The 23,022-nt window shown below is 41.7% G+C and overlaps 1 protein-coding gene across 1 annotated transcript in view; it reads left to right on the forward strand.

Annotated features, from left to right (window-relative positions):
• Positions 1-275: 275 nt before the first annotated feature.
• Positions 276-23,022, forward strand: part of PALMD (palmdelphin) — a 61,867-nt gene continuing 39,120 nt past the window's right edge. The window contains exons 1-2 of the mRNA XM_062191808.1: positions 276-676; positions 21,679-21,759. Coding sequence (XP_062047792.1) covers positions 632-676; positions 21,679-21,759 — 126 coding nt within the window. The 5' untranslated portion in view covers positions 276-631. The remainder of the gene's footprint in view (positions 677-21,678; positions 21,760-23,022) is intronic.

Consider the following 23,022-nt stretch of genomic DNA (forward strand, 5'->3'; position numbering starts at 1 on the left):
CGAGGGTAAATTTACCACTATAAGAAGTTCTAAACTACAGAATTTCTGTTACTGTGTAAAGCCGATCAGAGGGAGAGAGGCAAACCAGTGACTTGCCATTTGTGCCCCATCCAGGTGAGGCTCTGTCTGTGAGCTCTGGAGCCAGAGTGCAGGATGACTAATCCGTACACACGCGGAGACCCCCACACACGGGGCCCCGGCCACAGCAGAGGTTGATTGAAACCTCTTCACCTCGATTCCCTGTGCCCCTCCCGGGAAAGAATGGCTTGGGTAAGGAACAGTTAATAAGAGAATGCGCCTTGCTAACTGTGCACATTATAACAAAGAGCTGGCAGCTCTTGAAGGAAAAGGGCTTGTGCCGCTGCCGTTCAAACTTGTCAGTCAACTCGTGCCAGCAGCCTCAGCGTCTGCCTCCCCAGCACACCCTCATTACATGTGTCTGTGGCCTGATCCGTGCATCTGCTCAGAGACGCTCCTGACAAGTCGAGAATTTCTCCCTCTCTCCACGCGTGAAAAGAGTGGATTTCTCCCTGCCTCTCTCCCGTCACCCCTGCTCCTCTCCCCAAGGAGGCTTCTTGATTTATGGTAGCTTTGGACGTCCTTCAGCGTCTGCCTGCCCTTGACTTTCAGAATGGAAGAAGCTGAGCTGGTGAAGGGACGACTCCAGGCCATCACAGTAAGTCTGCCTACAGTTAGAACTCATTACGGTGGTTGCTTAGAGGAACGGCAGGCAGACCGGCAGACCGCTGCGAGCCGGCCCTGCCGCTGAGCCCCCGAGAGAGGAAAACCAGCACTTGTCAGCCTTCAGGGTCACGGCTCTGCTTCTCTTAACCCTTGTGACACTTTGCAACTCTTGGGTGTTGGAATCTGAGTGCGCAGCAAATGTACGTGATTTTCGCAGGCTGTGCCTGCGTTTCCAGAGCAATCAAAAGCTTTTGAGGCAGTTTGGTTCACGATCATTCACCTTTTGGGTACCTTTAGAAATGAGTTTTTCCTTGAACTTCAAACAGCAGATCAGAACTATAACCAGCTTGGAAACTTTTTTTTTTTAAAGCATTGAATGTGTCACAAAGTTAGAATTTTCTAAAGGGGGAGAAAAACAATAGCACAAACCCCCTGAAACTTTTTATTTGTAGACTGCTAGTATGTTCCAGAAAGCCTAACAATATTAAAATGAATGTTGGCATGCCTAAGCTCAGCATAAAATAAGAGAAAACTAAGTAAACGCACGTACCAGATTAATTCTCAGCTATCAGTTTCCAAGAGTGTCACAAACTGAGTAAGACCCTGACAGAGGAATGCCGTGCGAGCGATGGATTTAGAAAACGTTTTCTTAATACCAGGAAAGAAAATGATGACTTTTTTCTAATATTTGTTCTGGGAAAGAATCAAAGCAAGATGGGAATTACTTTTCTTAAATGATCCATCTTTTTTTTTTTTAATTTTATAAAAAGCTGTAATTGGCGTCAACTTGGAACTCCATGGCAGAATATTTATCATTAGCTATAACTTTTGATACAATTTTTAGTAGAAAAAAATCTCTGAAAATCCACATCGCAATTTCTCAGTATTCTCTACCACTAAAGGGAGCTGTCAGGAAGAAATGAATACTTTTTGAAAACCTAATTTAATCAGAGTGAGTGGAAGTATATTCGTCTTTGCTCTTCAGATTCTCGTAGTATGACTAATGATTCTAATCCCCATTTAGAATTTCTATTAAATAAATATAATGTCTCAGTTCCATCCAGAGAGAATTCAGTTAAGTTGAAATGTTTTCTTAGCCAATGGTAGGGAACCAGAAGCCTATTGATAAGATAGGCAGTATTTCGGTAAGACAGACAATGCTTTTTTTAAATGCTTCACTTCTAATTATTGCGTTTTCCTTTCTTCAGCGAACCTTGGTCTAGATTGTTTGTTTTGTTCTTTTTTGATGTTGAACTCCACCAGCATTTCAGCTGTCCTACTTTGAAGGACAGGAACTGGGCCCTGCTCTATTGTTTTTGGCATGGCCTTTTACATTACAGCTGTTGTCTAAAGGTTACTTTATTAGATTGTGTGAGTTCTGTGGTCACAACTCTTTCTCTGGTGCTGCTGTCTCCTAATTAACTCAGTGAAATCATGCATCCGATGAAACATGCAAACAGAGCCTTGTTCCCCATTTTCCTTTTGGGGTTGGGACACGCTCTTACCTAAGTCCTTGTTACCTCCAGAGCACCTTATAACTCTTACTGCAGCAGCACATGTTCCAAAGTTATGGCTGTGAACAGGTGTTCAGGAGAACTAGAAGTTTTCACTGTGAGTTCCCAAAACAAGCAGAGATAGAATGGCGGTTGTAACGTCTTAAAAGCAGTCAAGAGAAATAAGGTGCTTCTTGAATATACAGATGGTGCTTTTTTAATGACAAAAAAGAACACTGCTTTTCCCATTATTCCATTAGTGTAAACACGCCTCCCCATCAGAAAGAATTAAGCAAATCTCCAAAGAGCATAATGTTAACTCTAGCCTAAAAGTAATACACTTGCATGAAGTTGTAGGGGGAAAATGGAAAAGGTTTATGGGAATGAATTTCCACTAGCCCACACCTCACCAGGCTAAATCCAGTCACATTTGTCACCACCTAGAGGGAAAATGGAGCAGTGATGTGTCCATGGAAACAACACATCCACTCTCCTCCCTCCTGAACACCCTGGGAAATGCCAGCTTTCTCCACCCTTGCCTTACCCAGCTACTCTCTGTTCCCTTGGGAAAGTGACAAACACATCATCTCCAGTCTTACAGGGACTACTTCATTTTTTGGAAGCTCTTTAAATCTTCAGAATATCTAACTATACTAAAAACTCAAAGACAAGCTTCTCATTTTACTTTCCTCCTATTTTCCAACTCTGAAATAATTTTCAAATACTTGAAGAACAAATCAGAAGGCAACTGCCTAACGTTGCAAAACACAGCAACTCCCAGACTTCACTTTGGAAGCAAAAAACTTTTACGCTTGCCGACCTATTTAACTTCTATATTAAAATGTAATCCCTCAATTCCAGGTTGAGAAATAAAATAATTTTTGCTATTGTATTTTTTCTACCTAGTCTAAGTGTCTAAAGAATCATGATCTCCACTGCAACAAACTGAAAAAAATAAATATACATGCCTACAATTTTACAGACTAAGTGCCCATCTTCCTTTTCTTTAAAAAAAAAGATTAAAAATATATTAAGTAGATGGGATGTGGCACGTAGGCTCTCAAATTGAAAGCTGACTCACTGTGATGGTGCTATTCATTTTGCCTAGCAGTAAACTAAAATTTCATTTAGTCATAAGTCTGCTCAAAGACTTACAGAGGATAAAGGCAAAATTATGAATATACACAAAGACATTTTTTAAATGTGCTATTTAGAGTGTACTAAATAGAGATTCTAGTTGATGTAATTATTTACTTCCATGACTTATACCAATTCTTCCCTTAACAAACTAAAGACCAAAGTATCCCTGTATCAAAGAGTTCCATTTTCAAAAATAATACAAAAAGCTGCTGCAAACCGATTAAATCTTTTTGAAGATTTTTTTTTTTTTTTTTTGAGAGGTAGAGTTACAGAGAAAGGAAGAGATAGAAATCTTCCATCCACTAGATCCCTCCTCAAATGGCCACAACGGCCAGAGCTGGGCCAGGCTAAAGCCAGGAGTCAAGAGTTTCACTGGGGTCTCCCACATGAATGCAGGGACCCAAGGACTTGGGCTATCTTCCACTGCTTTCCTAGGCCATTAGCAGAGAGCTGGATCAGAAGTGGAGTAGCAGGGTCTTGAACTGGTGTCCATATGAGATACCTGCACTTCAGGCAGCAGCTTAACCTGTTACATCAATGACGCCGGCCCCCATAAAACTGATAAAATAGTATGTTTTATCTTTTAAAGTCTGTTTGTATTCTTGTCACGTTAGTTCATATTTTAACAAACAGCTGATTTTTACACAGAAGGAGCTGTTGAAGTAGAGTAATAATTTGGAATTCACTTGTGACATTACTGGGACTGATGATCCCACTGTCTCCTGCATTCTTCAGGTGGGTGAGAAGGAACACTGAATGTGTCACTGAGTGTTATCCCTGTGGAGTTCCTCTCTGCAGGCGAGCTGGCTCACATGGAGAAACAGGAAAGGCCCAGGTAGATCCCCAAAAATAGGAAGATCCCCTTGGATTGAGTAACATTCTATGCACTTTCGCCATCTTCCTCTATTCTTATCTCCGTTGCTAACGAACAGGGGGATGCTCAACCTGGAAACCTCCTAGATCATAAAGTGTCTGGAGATCACAGACGCACAAAAGCAGTGCTGTATGAGGAGCGAGCTCAGAATAATTCCGAGAACCCGAATCAGTTCTCAGAGAACACAGCCCACTGAGAAGAAAGGTCAGAAGAAAGCTGGTGTTTCTATTTCCAACAGAGCTTACCTCTAATGGTCAGGACTGTGTGGCATCAATTCATTCTACCCTGCTTTTCTTTCATTAATGTGCTCAGCCTTAGGCATTTTTTAATTTATTTATTTACTTGAAAGACAAAGTTGCAGAGAGGAAAAGACAGAGACATCTTCCATCCACTGGTTCACCAGCCCTCCCAAATAGCAGCAAAGGCCAGGACTGGGCCAGTTTGAAACTCGAAAGCTGGAACTCCATCCAGGTCTTCCACATGGGTGGAAGGGGCCAAAGCACGTGGATCATCTTTTGCTTCTTTCCCAGGCACATTAGCAAGGAGCTGAATCAGAAGTGGAGCAGGCCAGGATTCCAACCAGGACTCATAGGGTAAGCCAGAGTCACAGGTGGCAGCTTAACCCGCTGCCCCCAGAATGCCAGCTCCCACAAGCTTTATGCATTTACATGAAAAGGAATGAAACAATGGAAAATCAGGAATGTAGGCATTAGGGACAGGAGTGAGTTGCAGTTTTAAGTAGAGTAGTCAGGGTAGGCTGCAAGGAGAAGGTGACGTTTGAATGTAGCCATGAACGAGGTGAGCTCTGTCAAAAGTTAGACAAGGGCAGTAATCACAAGCCTAGAATGGCCTCTGGAAAGGAGCCATAGAAGTCCTGACGCTGGAATCTGAGCAACAGAGCCAGATTTGCCAGCCAAAGCTGCTCATGACGCAGAACCACAATGAGCTCTCACATTGCCTCGGATCCACTCCCTATTTCTTTGCACTCCCAAAGAATATTTTATTGACTTGTAACTGTAGGAATTTAGTAGGCAGGAATTTCTTTACATAAAACAGAAGTCTTTCAGAAGTATAAAGACCGATATTAAAACATAACACAAACACAGATGGGTTCCAGTTATTTCTTTAGCACATGTTCCCAGTCACTGGGCACTCGCCACTTCCTTTCTGTTTTGCCAATATCTGGGATTTTCGAACAGTCAATAAGACAATTAATAACTGAAAAGCAGTGACATAATTTGTGGGGACTGGTACTCAACAGAAATGCGGAGATCCTCGTTCAAACAGTATTCAAAGCTTCAAGATGGCGACATCAGAGCATTCGACTAAGTGCTGGGCCCTTCTAAGCCTGATCCTCTCTGCCTCCCAGGTGACATGCCCAGGAAGCCAGCCCTGCTTCTGTATTCCAGGCCAGCGATATGTACTGCTCTCTATTCAGTCTACCTGCACAAGTGAGAGTGTGAAAACAGCACGCTAGCCAGGAGCTTGACCAAATGTATACTTTAATGTGTGTTTGCATCACTGTAGTATTTAGAGTTCTGTGGACTTCTTAAAGTGCTAGTGCCTAGGGGCCAGCGCTGTGGTACAGTAGGATAAGCTTCCACCTGTGGTGCCAGCATCCCATACAGGCGCCAGTTCATGTCCTGGTTGTCCTCATCCAAACCAGCTCTCTGCTATGGCCTGGAAAAACAGTGAAAGATGGCCCAAGTCCTTGGGCCTCTGCACCAGCGTGGGAGACCCACAGGAAGCTCCTGGCTCCTGGCTTCGGATTGGCCCTGCTCTGGCCGTTGTGGCCATCTGGGGAGTGAACCAGCTGATGGAAGACCTTTCTCTCTATCTCTCTCTCCCCCTCCTCCTCTTTCCCCTTCAAATAAACAAAATTAAATCTTAAAAACAAAGTGTTAGTGTCTAAAAAAACGCATAATGCACCATTGTTAGCCAACATACCTCGTGGTTAAGACATAATTACAGGAACAGCTTCCAAATTGTCATGAGCATAAAGACAGTAACAGGAAGATGGTACAAGATGGAGCAATCACTTCAATACAAAGCAACCCAGTGCCAGAAGAGTCACACAATTAAGGTTCCGTACAATTTTCCACAGTGCTACACCAAGATTACATGTTTCTTCCAGCAAGCAAAAGGGTTCTTCAAACAAATGTGCCACGCCACCTTTCTTTGCCAAACATAATAGCCCACCCATAAAGGAGATCATGTGATGAGGAGTAATAATTTGATAGCTCATTAAGGAAACTGTTTTTTGATAACAGGGAAAGGTTTTTCCAGTGTGCTTGACAGTGATAATGCTACTTTGTTCTCTCCTCTACTGACAAGGGTTCCTGTAAACTCTTTTGAGCATTACTGAATGCTCAAAAGGAAAAAATACTACTTCTTTAGAAAGCTGTGGTCAGAGCAAATTAGGGTGTAAGCGGCTATGTGTAACTGGAGTCTAAGCAAATGCAGCCTCAAACTGTGCTAAAACTGAAGCAGGACTCCCACTTCCCAGTCTCCAGTCTTAAGCTGCCTCACTTCTCTGAAAATAAAATAAGAATTTTTAATTTCTTTAAATGGTAGTGATGTCATTTGGGGAAGAGACTCCATGAAAATTAACTGCCTTAAGTTCCCTTGGGGCTGGCATTGTGGCATAGTGGGTTAAGCCTCCAGCACTTGTATCCCATGTGGGCACTGGTTCGAGTCCCAGCTGTTCCACTTCTGATACAGCTCTGGGGAAAAGTGGCCTGGGAAAACAGTGGAAGATGTCCCAAGTCTTTGGGCCCCTCCACCCATGTGGGAGACCCGGAAGAAACTCCTGGCTCCTGGCTTCAGATTGGCCAACCTCCAGCCACTGTGGCCATTTGGGGAGTGAACTATCATAAGGAAAACCTCTGTCTGTAACTCTGCCTCTCAAATAAATAAATAAATAAATAAATAAATCTTTTTTAAAAAATTAGATGAAGAAAACACATGGAAAAAGGATTATCCAGATATAAGAGTTGTTCTCAACATCAAAATTGCTTTCATAGCTTTTCTTAAAAAAAATTCCTTCATCTAGAACCATTTGGGAAGAGTACCTTCCTAATTTACCACTGAAGTAGTTTGAGTGAGATTTGCACTTAACTGTTCTAACAAAAAACCCTGGGACAGAGAATTCAGTCAGGCCGTTGAAGATGCTGAACTAAGCTATCCCTATCCCCTGAAGCTCTGAACAGAAATCAGAATTGGCTTCTGTCCTAAGCACCAATTTTGCCATGTGTAACTGAGTTAGGGACTGACATAGAGTAATGCAACACACATAAAATACAGCAGCTCTTCATGATCACTCTCTGCAAACAAATCTAGAATATAAAAGACATTACTTTAGCAAAAGAATTCTGTCATTACCAACAACAACAGAAGCTGTTCTTATAGAGCACTTACACTTCACAAAACATGATATAACTGTCACATTCTTTCTCTCATTTGTCCAGTCCTATGAGTTTCCTCAAAGCAGGTGTTACCATTGCCATTTTACATGTGGATAACCTAAGCCCAGGAAAAGTTAAGGGATTGAATGATGGAATCTGAATCCACTCCTCTGCTTATCAGATTCTCTGATCACAAAATCACAAAAAATTATTTTAAACATCAAGTAGAAACACTCGTTGAGAACTATTTCAGGTTTTTGTTATTCACTGTTATGAATGGAGTTTGAAGTGGAACAGAAGCAGAATGTTCGGAAGTCCCCCATCCTCCACCATGGCAGGTTCCACCCACATTCCCCAGGAGTAGAAGTGGGTGAGAACAGACTGGCAGCATGTCAGAAATACTTATTATTTCAAGAAGGTTAGGATGGAAGCAGTCATTTTCAGACCCAAATCCTTGTCACCTCCACCTCACCCCCACTTCACTACACACACTCTTCATCTGAACAGAGCTTCTCAAGGCAAAGACCTCTTCCCATCTTTCATGGCTCCTCTTTCATGAGATCTAGCTAGCTGGGATACCCAATACTCATTCATCCTGAATGACTGAAGGAAAAAGTACAATCAGTCTCATAGGGAGGGAAATCTTATGATTGTCTGGCCTGCTAACAGGTTCTGTTTTTGTTTGCTGCTTTTTTTTTTTTTTTTTTTTCACTCAAGACTGGCCAAGTTTCATATCCCCTCTTGATGATTCAGGGGTTTGCTTTGTGTTTGTTGTTTATCCTTATCTTGTTTGTTTTGTTATTATTCATTAGAATAAACAACAAAAAATAGACAAGGGAATGAAAGAGTAGAACACGAAGTGGATTCTACTTAGAGATCGCCACGAATTTGTTCTAAGGTTGAGAACTTATTATATCAAATGCAGTTTAGAAATGTGTGGTTTTCCATTCACCCATAAGTCACAGTGATAACCACACCCCATGCCTATGATTAACTTAAGAAGTGGTATATTTCTTTTTTTTTTATTGAATTGATTTTTTTTAAACATTTATTTAATGAATATAAATTTCCAGTGTACAGCTTATGGATTACAATGGCTTCCCCCTCCCATAACTTCCCTCCCACCCGCAACCCTCCCCTCTCCCGCTCCCTCTCCCCTTCCATTTGCATCAAGATTCATTTTCAATTCTCTTTATATACAGAAGATCAATTTAGTATAAAGATTTCAACAGTTTGCACCCACATAGAAACACAAAGTGACACATACTGTTTGAGTACTAGTTATAGCATTAAATCAAAATGTACAGCACATTAAGGACAGAGATCCCACATGAGGAGCAAGTGCACAATGGCTCCTGTTGTTGACCCAACAAATTGACACTCCAGTTTATGGCGCCAGTAACCACCCTAGGCTGTCGTCATGAGCTGCCAAGGCTATGGAAGCCTTCCAAGTTTGCCGACTCTGATCATATTTAGACAAGGTCATAAAAGACAGAGTGAGGATAGTAACCAATGATCCTAAGAGTGGCATTTACCAGGTTTGAACAATTATACAGCCTTAAGTGGGGAAGAGGACCATCAGTACACACAGGTTGGGAGTAGAGCCATTGGTGGTAGAGTAGAGGTTATGATTACAAAGGAATGAGGCCCAAGTACGCTAGACAGGGTCTAGAACAAAGGACAGAGTCATTATTAGAGGAGCTAAGAAAGGTGCTGTCTAAGATACAATTAAGTTTTCTGATTGAGAGGCAAATAGAACCTGATAGAAGGGGCTTGATAATAATCTGGTGGGCTTTAGGCCTTGTAAGTTAAGAGGCCCAGACCTACCTATCTCTTCACATGGGGTATATCCTAAGGGAGGTGTGAACCTCCTAGGGGAAGGCACTCTGTTGACTTTCATTACTTGGCTGGCCTGGGAGGAGAGCTGGCCAGGTAAAGGCAGGTGGCATCTCTAACAAGAAATTTACAATTCTGCCTGGAATGTTGCTGACCCTACTTGACCATCCCCTCAGCTGTAGTGGTCACTTTGGAAGTTGGGCTGAGTGAAGGGCTTTTCAGCTTAGAGCCAATAAGATCTGTGGCTCTGACCTGGGCATCCTTCGACTCCAGGGCAGGTCCATTTCCAGTGATCCAACTCTTGGCAGAGCTGCCAGGGCTCTTCACAAGCTGACTTCTGCTGAAGCCCAGGCTTACCACATTGAAAGCCACTGCAGTGGACTGGCCTGTTGGGTCTCCTTGAGGGCAGATCACTGTACAGATCAGCCATTAATAGGCCTGCCACCCATTGCTTCTGATGCCGAGCTTTCTTTTCCTCCTGGTTTGTGTTAAAGCAGACCAGAGGATGCAAGTCAAGGGAGTGCCTGTGTCCCATCTCTGATCTTCGGTGGCCTGAACTACAAGTCTATAGTCACAGGCATGTTCTGTAGTAGTTTTTCTAAGGTAGACAATGCCCATGAGGAAAATTATATTCTCAAGAAGTGGTATATTTCAAAGCAAGGTGCAGATATACTCATAATACCGGGTGAAAATTCAGTGCTCACGTTTCCATCCTTTTTCATCATGCTCAAGAGCTACCTACCCAGCTTTTCCTCAAACACTTCCAACAGCAGGTGGATCAGTACCCAGGTCCACTTGAGAATAGCACTCCACACTAAAGGTTCTGACAGGATGTGCCAGTATCTGGCTTTCTTCAACTTCTGCCCAATCATTGTGACATTGGCCACTGAAGACATCTGCCATTGGCTTCTGAATTTCAGTCATTCTTCAATCACAGGTTCATTCCACACCACTGAAAAGCTGGTGCTGGGAGTTGAACAGAGCTCTAACCAGTACAGAGATCTTTAGTGCTAAACACCTGTCATTTGGGTGTACTTCTGACATATTTGGGAATCAAAACATGTGACATAAAAAGCATACCCCTTAGTGATACAGAAAATTAGGTTCAACGTATGTTCCACTGCTGGGCCAACCATATAACTCAAGAAAGTTAATAAATTCTCTAGTTCTCAGCACCACTGTCTCTAAACTTAAGAATAAGAATTTGAAACTTCAGATACACAATGAATATACAAAAATCAATCACTTTCTGAAAAACAAAAATTAGGAAAAAATAATGTGAAAATATCTCATTACTAATAGCTACAAAATTTTTTAAATGTTGAAACCTAAAATAATCCTCAAAAGGAAATGTGCCAGATTTATATGAAGAAGTTTTTACATTTTTAAACCCACTAAGGACATTGCAGGATTTATATAAGGAAACTGTTAACTGGCATGATATATGTGACTACAGAGGCACAGTGTATCTGGATGTGTAGTTTGAATATAGAAAAGTTATCATATTATTCCAAACTTATTATAAGTTTAATGCAATTCCAATCTAAATCTTTAAGGAAACATTCTCATTCATTGCTTGTGAAAGAATAGTCTTTAAAAAAGAAGGACAGTTTGGCAACAGGCATAAGAAAACTCAAACATTGCTCTCTGGGGTGAGTGTTGGTCACAGTGGTTAAGGAGTTGCTTAGGACGCCCACATCTTATATCAGCGTGCCTGGTTCAAGTCTCAGCTCTTCTGCTTCTCATCCAGCTTAGCACTCTTGCACACCTTGGGAGGCAGTTGTACTTGGGTCCCTGCTACTCACACGGAAGACCTGAATTGAGCTCTGGGCTGCTGGCTTTGGTTTAGCCCAGCCTTGGCTGTTGCAGGCATTTAGGGAGTGAATCAGTGGATCAATGGATGGAAGAGTTCTCTCTCTCTCTCTCTTTCTCACTCTCTTTCTCACTCTTTTAGATAAAGTGAAAATAAATAATATTTTTTGAAACATTGCTTTGTTCTTTCACCTAGAATTTCCTTTTTTTTTTTTTTTTTTTAATTTATTTGACAGGTAGTGTTTAGACAGTGAGAGAGAGAGAGAGACAGAGAGAAAGGTCTTCCTTCCGTTGGTTCACTCCCCAAATGGCTGCCACAGCCTGCGCTGCACCAATCCAAGGCCAGGAGCCAGGAACCTCCTCCTGGTCTCCCATGCAGGTGCAGGGGCCAATCACTTGGGCCTTCCTCCACTGCCCTCCCGGGCCACAGCAGAGAGATGGACTGGAAGAGGAGCAACCGGGAATAGAACCCGGCACCTATATGGGATGCTGGTGCCGCAGATGGAGGAGTAACCGAATGACCCACGGCGCCGGCCCCTCAACTAGAATTTCATTACAAAGAACATGTACTGAAGAAAAATAAGAAATGCATATGAAGATGAGGTGTTCATAACGTAACAGTCATTTCTTGTAGGACAAAAGTGGAAACAAATTCATTGTTCAAATATTGGGACCAGGTATTTGGACCAGTGGGTTGAGACACCTGCATCTGCTATTAGAGCATCTGGATTCCAGTGCTGGCTCAAGGTCCTGTTTCCAGCATCCTAATGCAGACTCTGTGAGGCAGTAGGAGATGGCTCCAGTAGTTGGCTCCCGCCACTCATGCAGAAAACCTGGACTGAGTTTATACCTCCTGGGTTTGACCTTGTCTAGCCCCAGCCTTTGTGGACATTTAAGGAGTGATTCAGGGTCGGCGCCGCGGCTCACTAGGCTAATCCTCCACCTGCGGCGCCAGCACACTGGGTTCTATTGCCGGTCTGGGTGCCAGATTCTGTCCCGGTTGCTCCTCTTCCAGTCCAGTTCTCTGCTGTGGCCCGGGAGTGCAGTGGAGGATGGCACAGGTCCTTGGGCCCTGCACCCACGTGGGAGACCAGGAGAAGCACCTGGTTCCTGGCTTCAGATCAGCGCAGTGTGCCGGCTGCAGCGCACCAGCCATAGCGGCCACATGGGGGGTGAACCAACGGAAAAAGGAAGACCTTTCTCTCTGTCTCTCTCTCACACTGTCCACTCTGCCTGTCAAAAAATAAATAAATAAATAGGCCGGCGCCGCGGCTCACTAGGCTAATCCTCTGCCTTGCGGCGCCAACACACCGGGTTCTAGTCCCGGTCGGGGCACCGATCCTGTCCCGGTTGCCCCTCATCCAGGTCAGCTCTCTGCTATGGCCCGGGAGTACAGCGGAGGATGGCCCAAGTGCTTGGGCCCTGCACCCGCGTGGGAGACCAGGAGAAGCACCTGGCTCCTGCCATCGGATCAGCGCGGTGCGCTGGCCGCAGCGCGCCTACCGCACCCGCCATTGGAGGGTGAACCAACGGCAAAAGGAAGACCTTTCTCTCTGTCTCTCTCTCACTGTCCACTCTGCCTGTCAAAAATAAAAAAAAAATTTAAATTAAATTAAAAAATTAAAATAAATAAATAAATAAATAAAAATATTTATACATAATGTGTCAAACCAAAGGTTACTATCCCTTTTTCAAAGAGCTTTTATAAACTGGTAAGTAAATAATAGACTTCACAGAAAAGTGGCTTGACACCACAACTAGGCAATTTTTTTTAAAAAAATCAATAATACGAGTAACCAAGTAAATTATGAATGATATTTGACCACAGTATCCTCATTAAGAACATTAATGAGATACTGTACTTTAATTCAAAATTTTTACTTGTAATATTCATAATTCCAGTTTTATGGAGATATAAATTAGAGCAATTTCTCATTAAAGTATTTCAGCAGGCTGTATCAAGACTTTTTTTTGAAGATTTATTTATTTACTTATTTGAAGGTCAGAATTACAGAGATGTCTTCCATCTGCTGGTTCACTCCCCAGATGGCCACAGTGGCCAGGACTGAACCAGGCTTAAGCCAGGAGCCAGGAGCTTGATCCGGGTCTCCCACGTAGGTGGTGGGGGCCCAAAAACTTGGGCTGTCTTCCGCTGCTTTTCCCAGGCCATTAGCAAAGAGCTGGGTCAGAAGTGGGATAACCAGGATACAAACTAGTGCCCATAGAGGATTCCAGCATCCATAAGCAATAGTTTACCAACTATGCCACAATGCCAGCACCTGTAACAGGAATTTTTCAGAACAGGATTCCACTGGACTTCCTAACTAAATTCCAAAACCTATCCTAAGGAAATAGAGAAAAGTGATCCAAAATTTATATACAAGGAACTTCATCACATAATTATTTATAATAGTAAGATTCCAAACAACCCAAAAGGCAGAAATGGTGAGAATGGTCAAGCAAACTATAATATTTTGATTAAAGTTTAATATTTTTATTTTATTTTTAACTTTTATTTAATAAATATAAATTTCCAAAGCACAGCTTTTGGATTACAGTGGCTTCCCCTCCCCCATAACTTCCCTCCTACCTGCAACCATCCCATCTTCTGCTCCCTCTCCCATCCCATTCACATCAAAATGCATTTTCAATTATCTTTATATACAGAAGATCAATTTAGTATATATTGAGTAAACATTTCAACAGATTGCACTCACACAGAAACACAAAGTGTAAAGTACTGTTTGAGTACTAGTTATAGTGTTAATTCACATTGTACAACACATTAAGGACAGAGATCCTACATGGGGAGTAAGTGGACAGTGACTCCTGTTGTTGACCCAAGCCTCTTGAGTTCGCCAGCTCCAATCTTATTTAGACAAGGCCATAGTCAAAGTGGAAGTTCTCTCCTCCCTTCAGAGAAAGGTACCTCCTTCTTTGATGGCCCATTCTTTCCACTGGGATCTCACTCACAGAGATCTTTCATTTAGGTTTTTGTTTGTTTGTTTGTTTTGTTTTTATTGTTGTTGTTGTTTTTTGCCACAGTGTCTTGGATTTCCATGCCTAAAATACTCTCATGGGCTTTTTAGCTGGATCCAAATGCCTTAAGGGCTGATTCTGAGGCCAGAGTGCTGTTTAGGACATCTGCCATTCTATGAGTCTGCTGTGTATCCCACTTCCCATCTTGGATCATTCTCTCCTTTTTAATTCTATCAGTTGGTATTAGCAGACACTAGTCTTGTTTATGTGATCCCTCTGACTCTTAATCATATCATTATCATCAATTATGAACTGAAACTGATCACTTTGGCTAGTGAGATGGCATTGGTACATGCCACCTTAATGGGATCAAATTGGAATTCCCTGGCACGTTTCTAACTCTACTGTTAGAGGTAAGCCCAATAGAGCATGTGCTGAACTGTACATTTCCTCCCTCTCTTATTCCTACTCTTTAATATTTTAATAAAATTCAATTATAAGGGAAATGTTCATGACATAGTATTAGGTTCAAAAGGCAAGGCACAAAACTCTGTATATGGACCCCTGTGTGGTTTATGCATGTATATTCTGTACACATGTATATCTGTGTTTTATGTGTATTGAACAAAAACTGCCTTAATGTTTACCAAGTTGTTGACTGTAGTTATTTCTACCAGTAGTAGAAGTTGGAGCAATTTTTCTAATTTTCTTTAGAGTTGCCTGACTTTTTCAAATATTCTACAATTAACATATAATAGTTTATACTTATTAACAATAAAATTAGTCTTTAATTTGGTTCCATTTTCCCTATCAGCCAAGATTCTTTTAAATCATGACTTATCTTTTATTGAATTGATTGCCAGACCTGACTGATCACTGCGATTGCCTGAAGCAGTTTTTAACAAGAAAACTTCCAACCCACACCACTTCATCCTTGAAATTCTGATTCAGAAAGTCATCACAATATATTCACATTTATTTTTTTTTTTTTTTTGCTGGGTTTAGTTCTAGTTTTGTATCTATCATCAAAGAGGGTTTAAAAAAAAGTTAGGACTGACACTTTTAAATAAATACTTGTTTTTTTAAGTTTTTTTTTTACTGGAAAGGCTGAGAGAGGCAGCAGGGAGACAGAGAGTCATCTGTCTGCTGGATCCCTCCCCAGATGACTGCAATGGCCAGGGCTGAACCAGGCAGAAACCAGAAGGCAGGACTTCCATATGGATCTCCCACGTGGGTGGCAGGGACCCAAGAAACTGGGACGTCTTCTGATGCTTTCCCCAGGCACCTGAGCAAGGAGCTGGATCAGAAGTGGAGCAGCCAGGACTTGAACAGGCGCCCATATGGGACGCCTGTGTCACAGGCAGTGGCTTCACGTGCTGTGTCACAATGCCAGCCTCAAATAAATACTCTTTTTCTGTTCATATTTCCATAAACACCCTAAATATAAGTTTAAAAGCTTTGTCCAAAACCGAGCTAAAATCTACAAAATTCCCATAATCTATTTATCTTCCTCCTCAGCTCCTTCCCCTGCATAATGTGAATAAACATGGTCCCTACTTTATGGAAATTTGAAGAATACTAAATAGATACTTTTGTGTGCTTTAAATAGTTTCTGACACAGAAGTTCTCAGTTAACATTATTCTGACCATCATAATCATCATCATCTGTAGATCTTGAAATAATTAAACATCAGGAAAAAATGTGAGTTTTGGATCTGTTTTTAATCATCTAAGAATATATCCTAGACATTCGTTGTCTAAACACAACTTATTCTACAATTTGCTAGGGATTAACCAATAAATTCACTAGCCTTTAAAATATTGGGTCCTTTACCACTTTCAGTCTTCTGATACCTTTTTAATTCATCCAAGAGTCCAAGGAGATTATTTAACAAAATTCTTCCTTGATGCCTATATATATTTTTTACTTCATGATAAGAAACCTATGAGAGGTCAAAGACTGGAGGAGCTCTGTCTTCCCTGCTGCTCCCTGTTAGGCATCAGTTTCCCTGTAAATGTATTTGTTCTACGATTTCCAGAACAAAGATCATTCTCCTTCATCGAAAATATGGGAGCGGCTGGCACCGTGGCTCACTAGCCTAATCCTCCACCTTGCTGCGCCAGAACACCAGGTTCTAGTCCCGGTCGGGGCACCGGATTCTGTCCCGGTTGCCCCTCTTCCAGGCCAGCTCTCTGCTATAGCCCGGGAGTGCAGTGGAGGATGGCCCAAGTGCTTGGGCCCTGCACCCCATGGAAGACCAGGAGAGGCACCTGGCTCCTGGCTTCAGATCAGCACAATGTGCTGGCCGCAGCGCACTGGCCACGGCGGCCATTGGAGGGTGAACCAACGGCAAAGGAAGACCTTTCTCTCTGTCTCTCTCTCTCACTCTGCCTGTCAAAAAATAAAAATAAAATTAAAAAATATGGGAGCAATACAAAAGTGAAAGAGCTCCTAATAGCACAGTGTGTATCTCACTGGAAGTCTTTGCAGCTTTGCTTTTTGAGTCAGTATAACACAGACACACACACACACACACACACACAGCTTTTTCTGGTGCTCTCAGTGCTTCTTGTGTGTGTGTCACAGTTTCACATCACTGGAATTTCACCTTACTTACACTATTACAAACAGGTGCCGTCCTCTTCCCTTCCTTCCTGGGTTGTGGGAGCTCATTGGAAGCTTTCTATGATATAAACTACTTGGTTTGGTTTGGTTTACAATTGCTATCTTCTTCATATCTGAGATCATTTTTAATTGTATATGCATGTTTCCATTTGTAAATCATCTTTGCTCTATAATCTTTCTTCTCTCTAGAGACTTTTCTGACTTTGAGAGTTTATAAAAATTTTTGAATAATTTTTTTTAAGATTCATTTATTTGAGAGGCAGAGAGAGAGAGAGAAAGAGAGAGAGGTCTTCCATTCCCTGGTTCACTCCCCAGTTGGTGGCAACAGCCGGAGCTGTGCCTATCTGAAACCAGGAGCCAGGAGCTTCCGCCAGGTCTCCCATGTGGGTGCAGGGGCCCAAGGACTTGGGCCATCTTCCACTGCTTTCCCAGGCCCTAGCAGAGAGTTGGATTGGAAGTGGAGGAACTGGGACTCCAACCAGTGCCCATATGGGATGCTGGCACTGCAGGCAGTGACTTTATCCACTACACCACAGCGCCAGCCCCTGAAGAATTTTTTAAATCTACTTTCACTGAAATTTAGTAAACTTCTGACTCTGCCCAAGATTCTTTTTTGGAAATACTGTTATCACATGCCTTTCTGCTAGATTAGCCAACTCTGCACTGTTGGTGGTATCTAAGCTCAAATAAGCAACTTCTGCATTTTTTCTTTTCACACCCTAACCACTGAAAATATCAACAAAGCTAGTCATAAAGTTGTAAGATTATAGCTTCCAGTAGAATGAATCTGAAAACATTTGACGATTGTCTCATCACAGAGTGACATAGATCTTTCACCCCTGGTTCACTTCCCAGATAGTACCAATGGCCAAAGCTTAACAGGATGAAACCAGGAGTTTATCTGTGTCTCCCATGTGGGTGGCAGGGGCCCAGGCAATTGGGCCATCTTCTGCTGCTTTTCTTAGGCCATTAGCAGGGTGCTGGATCAGAAATAGAGCAGCCAGGACTCCAGCTGGTGCCCCTATGGGATACCAGAATTTCAGGCCACAGTTTTACCTGCTATGCCACAATGCTGGCCCCTGAATTTCTATTTTTGATAGTTATCTGTTCTCCTGTCAGTTATTTAGGCATAAATGCCTTATATCCCATTGACTGCTTCCTCTCTCTCTCACTTCTGTAAGTCATCAGTGGCCAAGTCCGGCCAATTTTAACTCCTTGTTATCTTTTACATCCATGCCCTGTTCTGCTTCTTGTTCACCCATGGACTAACACACAGCTTGTTGCAGTGGCCTAATTATCCCCTTCAAGTTCTTCTTTACTGTGTGCTCTACAATGAGGCTAACTTCTTAAAGCATGGTTTTAATTCCATCATTCTTCTCTAAACCTCTTGTCAAGCCATTCAGCGTCACCTATTGAAATTCTACCCATATCCTGATGTTCTTAGTTTATTCTCTGCTACTCCCTGTTTGGTGATTAAGATTACAGACTTACATTCCAAATAATATTGCTATATTCTAATACTAGGCCTCTGCTCACATCAAGCCCTTGACTGCTCTTTCTCTCTACTACTGAGGCCCCAGCAACTACCCAACATACTCTACTTGGACACAACTCCAGGACCTTTCCTAACAACATCAACTGAAATCAACTTCTCCCTGTCACTCCTCAGCCCTCATAGTACTTTACTTGTGCCTTAGTAATGACATATATCACTTTATTTCTCAGACTATAGCTACTTCCATAAATGATTTTCCTTCTTTATGAAAATGGTAGACCCTGGGGCTGGTAATGTGACATATTGGGCTAAGCCTCCACCTGTGACACTGGTATCCCACATAGGCACCAGTTCGTATCCTGGCTGCTCCTCTTCCAATCCAGCTTTCTGCTATAGCCTTGGAAAGCAGTAGAAGATAGCCCAAGTACTTGGGCCCTTGCACCTGCACCTGGTTCCTGGCTTCAGATTGGCCCAGCTCCAGTCATTGCAGCCATTTGGGGAGTGAACCAGCGGGTGAAAGACCTTTCTCTCTGTCTCTCCCTCTCTCTGTCTACAACTCTACCTCTCAAATAAATAAATAAGTCTTTAGAAAGAAAGAAAGAAAATGGGAGCCCCTTGGAAAGACTATTATTTCAAAATAATTTTTTTAATATTTAAACAACTCCTATTGTCACCTTGAATACCACATTTATACATGAATATCTAAGTATTGGATAAATTAATAGTTAAATGACTAAAGGTCAATCCTGGGGGCCAGCTTTACCACAGTAGTTAAGGTACCGCTTAGTCATGCCTGTATTCGAGTCCCAGCTTCTCTACTGACTTCAGTTTTTTGCTGAAGTACACACATGGAAGAGCAGGTTATGGCTCAGGTAACTGAGTTTCTGCGACATGAATCAAGTTTCTCACTCCTGGCTTTGGCCCAACCCATCCCCTGCATTTGCAGATACTTGGGAAATGAACCCATGGACCAAAACATGCTCTACCCTTTCCAAAAGAAAATAAAAATAAATTTTAAATAACTGACATTTCTGTGACCTTTAAAATAGCACTTAAAAAAATAAGAATGTGCCTATAATGTTATAAAATTACCTTGCTATCTATCTACATTGATACAAGAGAGGCATCATATTATCTCCGATTGACAAAACATTAGTATTTCTTAGCAACACTTGCGTAAGCCTTATGTTGTCAAAACATTCTAGATGCCCTGCCTCTACCCACGGCTTCCATTGCCTGATTACTAACCCCAAAGTAAAACCAGCCCAAGCTGGCAATCATCAGGGATGTGGAGGCATTGCTGGCTTCTGCAATCAGTGTTTACACACATAGTGTGCTCATGGCCTCGTCTCCATAAACTAGTCATTGGGAGGGCTGAAGAGTCACAGCACTACATCCAGGGAACTCAAATGTGCACCCTTCCAATGAGAAGTCTCCCTCATGAGTTGCTGTCCTGGCACAGGCCTCCAGGCCACAGCACTTCATGATGAAAAGGGCAAAGACCGAAGTCAGCCATGACTTGCTTAGCTAACTTCTCAACTCAAGGAAATGGTAGAATGAATTAGCTAAGCATATGGAAGCTAACCTCCGGTTCCCTGGGTTCAAATCTTGTCTCTGCCACTTATTAGCTGTAAAAACTGAATGAGTTCATCTCCCCTAAACTTCCATTTGCTACATTGTAAAATGCAAATCATTATAGTCCTCTTTATTATTATGACTATTAAGTAAAATAGTGCCTGTAAAACACTTACCAAAATGTCTGGCACAATAAATTATAAAATATAACTAATATTTGTTCAGGAACAGTCTCTAGATATAGTGGGAATTGACTCACGGAGATTTTCAGCATTTTTGTCGCTAATGATGAGATTTTGTTAAAGCAAAGAAGTGATCCTGAATACTCATACTGTTGACTAGCTAGCTTTTTCCGAAATAACTGTTTATGAAATTTAAAAAGTAATGCTGACAAATTCCTACATTTTTCTTACACACAAATAGAAACAAGACATAAAGTTGGAAAATGACATGTTGTTTTCCTTCAACAAATGTACCTGAACTTATACATCAAAAAAGTTTTCATCTTCAAAGGGATCACATCAGGAAGCCATGTACTTATTTCAATAGTGCTGCCAAATATTTTTGGAACCCTTCCCTCTAAATTACTGTCTAAGCCTGCTTCCAATTCTTTTAGATGTCTTTTTTGGCAAGAATATTTTATCTATTGAGTTTTCAATTTTGAAAGCAAATTTAAAACCAACTCTTATGAATCAGATGGAGGATAATGTCACCTCTGATCAAAAAGAAGGAAATGAGGATCTTTAGGCACAGCTTGTCACATGTCTCAAATAAGTCTGGACTGGGAATCTCTAAAACTTTGCAGATCAATGGAAGCACTGTCAGTATTAACAAGTTGTTTTCTGTGTGATTACCAAGCTAAGGGGTTATTTACTTAATTTTATTGAACACTATATGTCAGGCACTGTTCTAGGAACTTCTCCATGTTCGAGTTCATGTGCTGTTCTTATCTGATGACTAGGTACACCTAGTAGTCCCATCTTACAGATGAGACAACTGAGGCACTGTGAAGTTGGGATTTTGTGCAAGGACACAGAGCTAGTAATGGAGGAGCCAGAAATCAAACAGACTGTGTACTGTCTAGTTTCTAGAGACAACCTCTGTATACTAATAGGTATGCTTCCTGGGTGTTTGCTGGTTTGCTTGTCTTTCAGTTAATGTAATGAAACTTGCTGAAAAATACAACATAGCCCCATGTTGCTTTCTTTTTTTAACCTCAGGTCAAAGCCCTTTTGGGGTTAAGAAGCATGACCTGAACTCTTTTGTCCTATCTTCCTGTAGCCAGTCACACAAGGAAGAAACATCTCACTTTCCAACCTCCTAGTTCTGCAGCCATCTGCAAGGCTTTGCCTTTTACCTCGCAGCTTCTCCAACATGGTGCCCGGAGCAGTTTCTCTTCTCACAATGTTTCCTCATGCCTGCTTCAAAATGCCCTCCTGAAAATGCCCATTTTCCATGGCATCACCCAGAAGCACAATCTTACTAGACTAATGGGGAAGAATGAAAAGGAGAGTGGGGAAGCAAAGACATTAAAATGTTTGAGTTCCCTTTCAGGCAAGAAAGCTTTCCATATCGTCTCCTGTAAGCAAACGGCTTTGAACGTCTCCTTCTCTCCTTCGCCTTCCTCTGCTTTGAAGTAGGAATTTCCACAGCAGCTTCACACCAGTGCCAAGAGCATATCCTTGCTAGCCATTCGGATAACGACCCTATCCCCCAAGGAAATATATTTAAAAGTAAATTTGGAACTTTTTTTATTTCAGGATAAAAGAAAAATACAGGAAGAAATCTCACAGAAGCGTCTAAAAATAGAAGAAGAAAAACTAAAACACCAGCATTTGAAGGTAACTTATGACTTTAATTTCATTTCAATGATTTTGGATCGAAATATTTCAGTGCACTCAAATTTCAGTAGTGAAGATGCTTTAGAAAGACAAAAAATCCCAACATGGTTTCACTAACTTCTACTAACCATAGGGGAGGCCAGTAAGCCAGTGATATTTGCATATAAGATTAATACCTTCTGGCAAACATGTGGAAAGTTGAAAATATGATTTTCTTACTTTCTCCCTTATTGCTGATTTCCTAATTTTCTTAGGTAACCTTGAGAATTCAGCCTTGAGAATTTGGCCCTGAATGCAGTCTTACTAAATATCCCTAGGGAGTAGAGGCAGCTAGGAAGTTCCTTTTGAAATCAATGAAAGGCTGGCCATTCCCTAGGGGCTGCAGAACAGACAGTGTCTAGTGTCTGGTGTGGTCAAGGATGCTTGTATTTAAAAACTCAATGCAATGAATCCAAAGTTGTTTCAGTGTGGCTCGGGTTTCTGTTTTATTTTGTTTTGACAGAACATGAGATCATAACCAGAAATAAGCTTCCATTTTTAAAATCAGACTTTACATCTTTCCCCGGGTGTGGTCATTTTGTAATTAAAGCACATTGACTTTCAACATTTTATTACGTAGCCTAGTCACAGGATGCAAGCAAATGACACACAGGAGCGCCTTGTGAACAGGCCCCAGCAGGAAACCAGATTTATCTGGCAGGGAGGGCTGTTATCTACAGATTTAATGAATCCTCTCAATGAAATAATGCTATCCCCCTCTCATGGGGTCTACAAAATTAAAATTAGGCTTGCCAAATTCAGCTGAATCCATTTTTTAATGGAACAAGTAACCACTTTTGAAAAGAAATATAATGATTCCAATTAGCCCCAGTTCCCTGGATTCTGTGGGCTTCTTTGCTTGTATTCAGGTTGACATTTCCAATGTTTGATGGATAGTTTCAAACTGTGGTTAACCTGCAATTCTTGCAATATGTCACATTGAATTTACTTGAACAGTAGACATGCACAAGAAACGCAGTGTGTATTCCCAGAAAATAAATGAAATAAAAGCAAATGTATCAATTTTTTCCATCCAATTCAAATGAAATCAGAATAATTTTTGAGATAGATCATTTCTAACTCCAAAACCAGAGTTTGTACATTCTCTCCCTCCTCCCATTCTGTACAAGTACCACACACACACACACACACACACACGCACACACACACACACTTTGCATACAATTTGGATCTCACAGTGAACCACCTCCTGCTTCTGAGTAA

This window comes from Lepus europaeus, chromosome 5, assembly GCF_033115175.1.
Source record: "Lepus europaeus isolate LE1 chromosome 5, mLepTim1.pri, whole genome shotgun sequence".
NCBI classification, from domain to species: domain Eukaryota; kingdom Metazoa; phylum Chordata; class Mammalia; order Lagomorpha; family Leporidae; genus Lepus; species Lepus europaeus.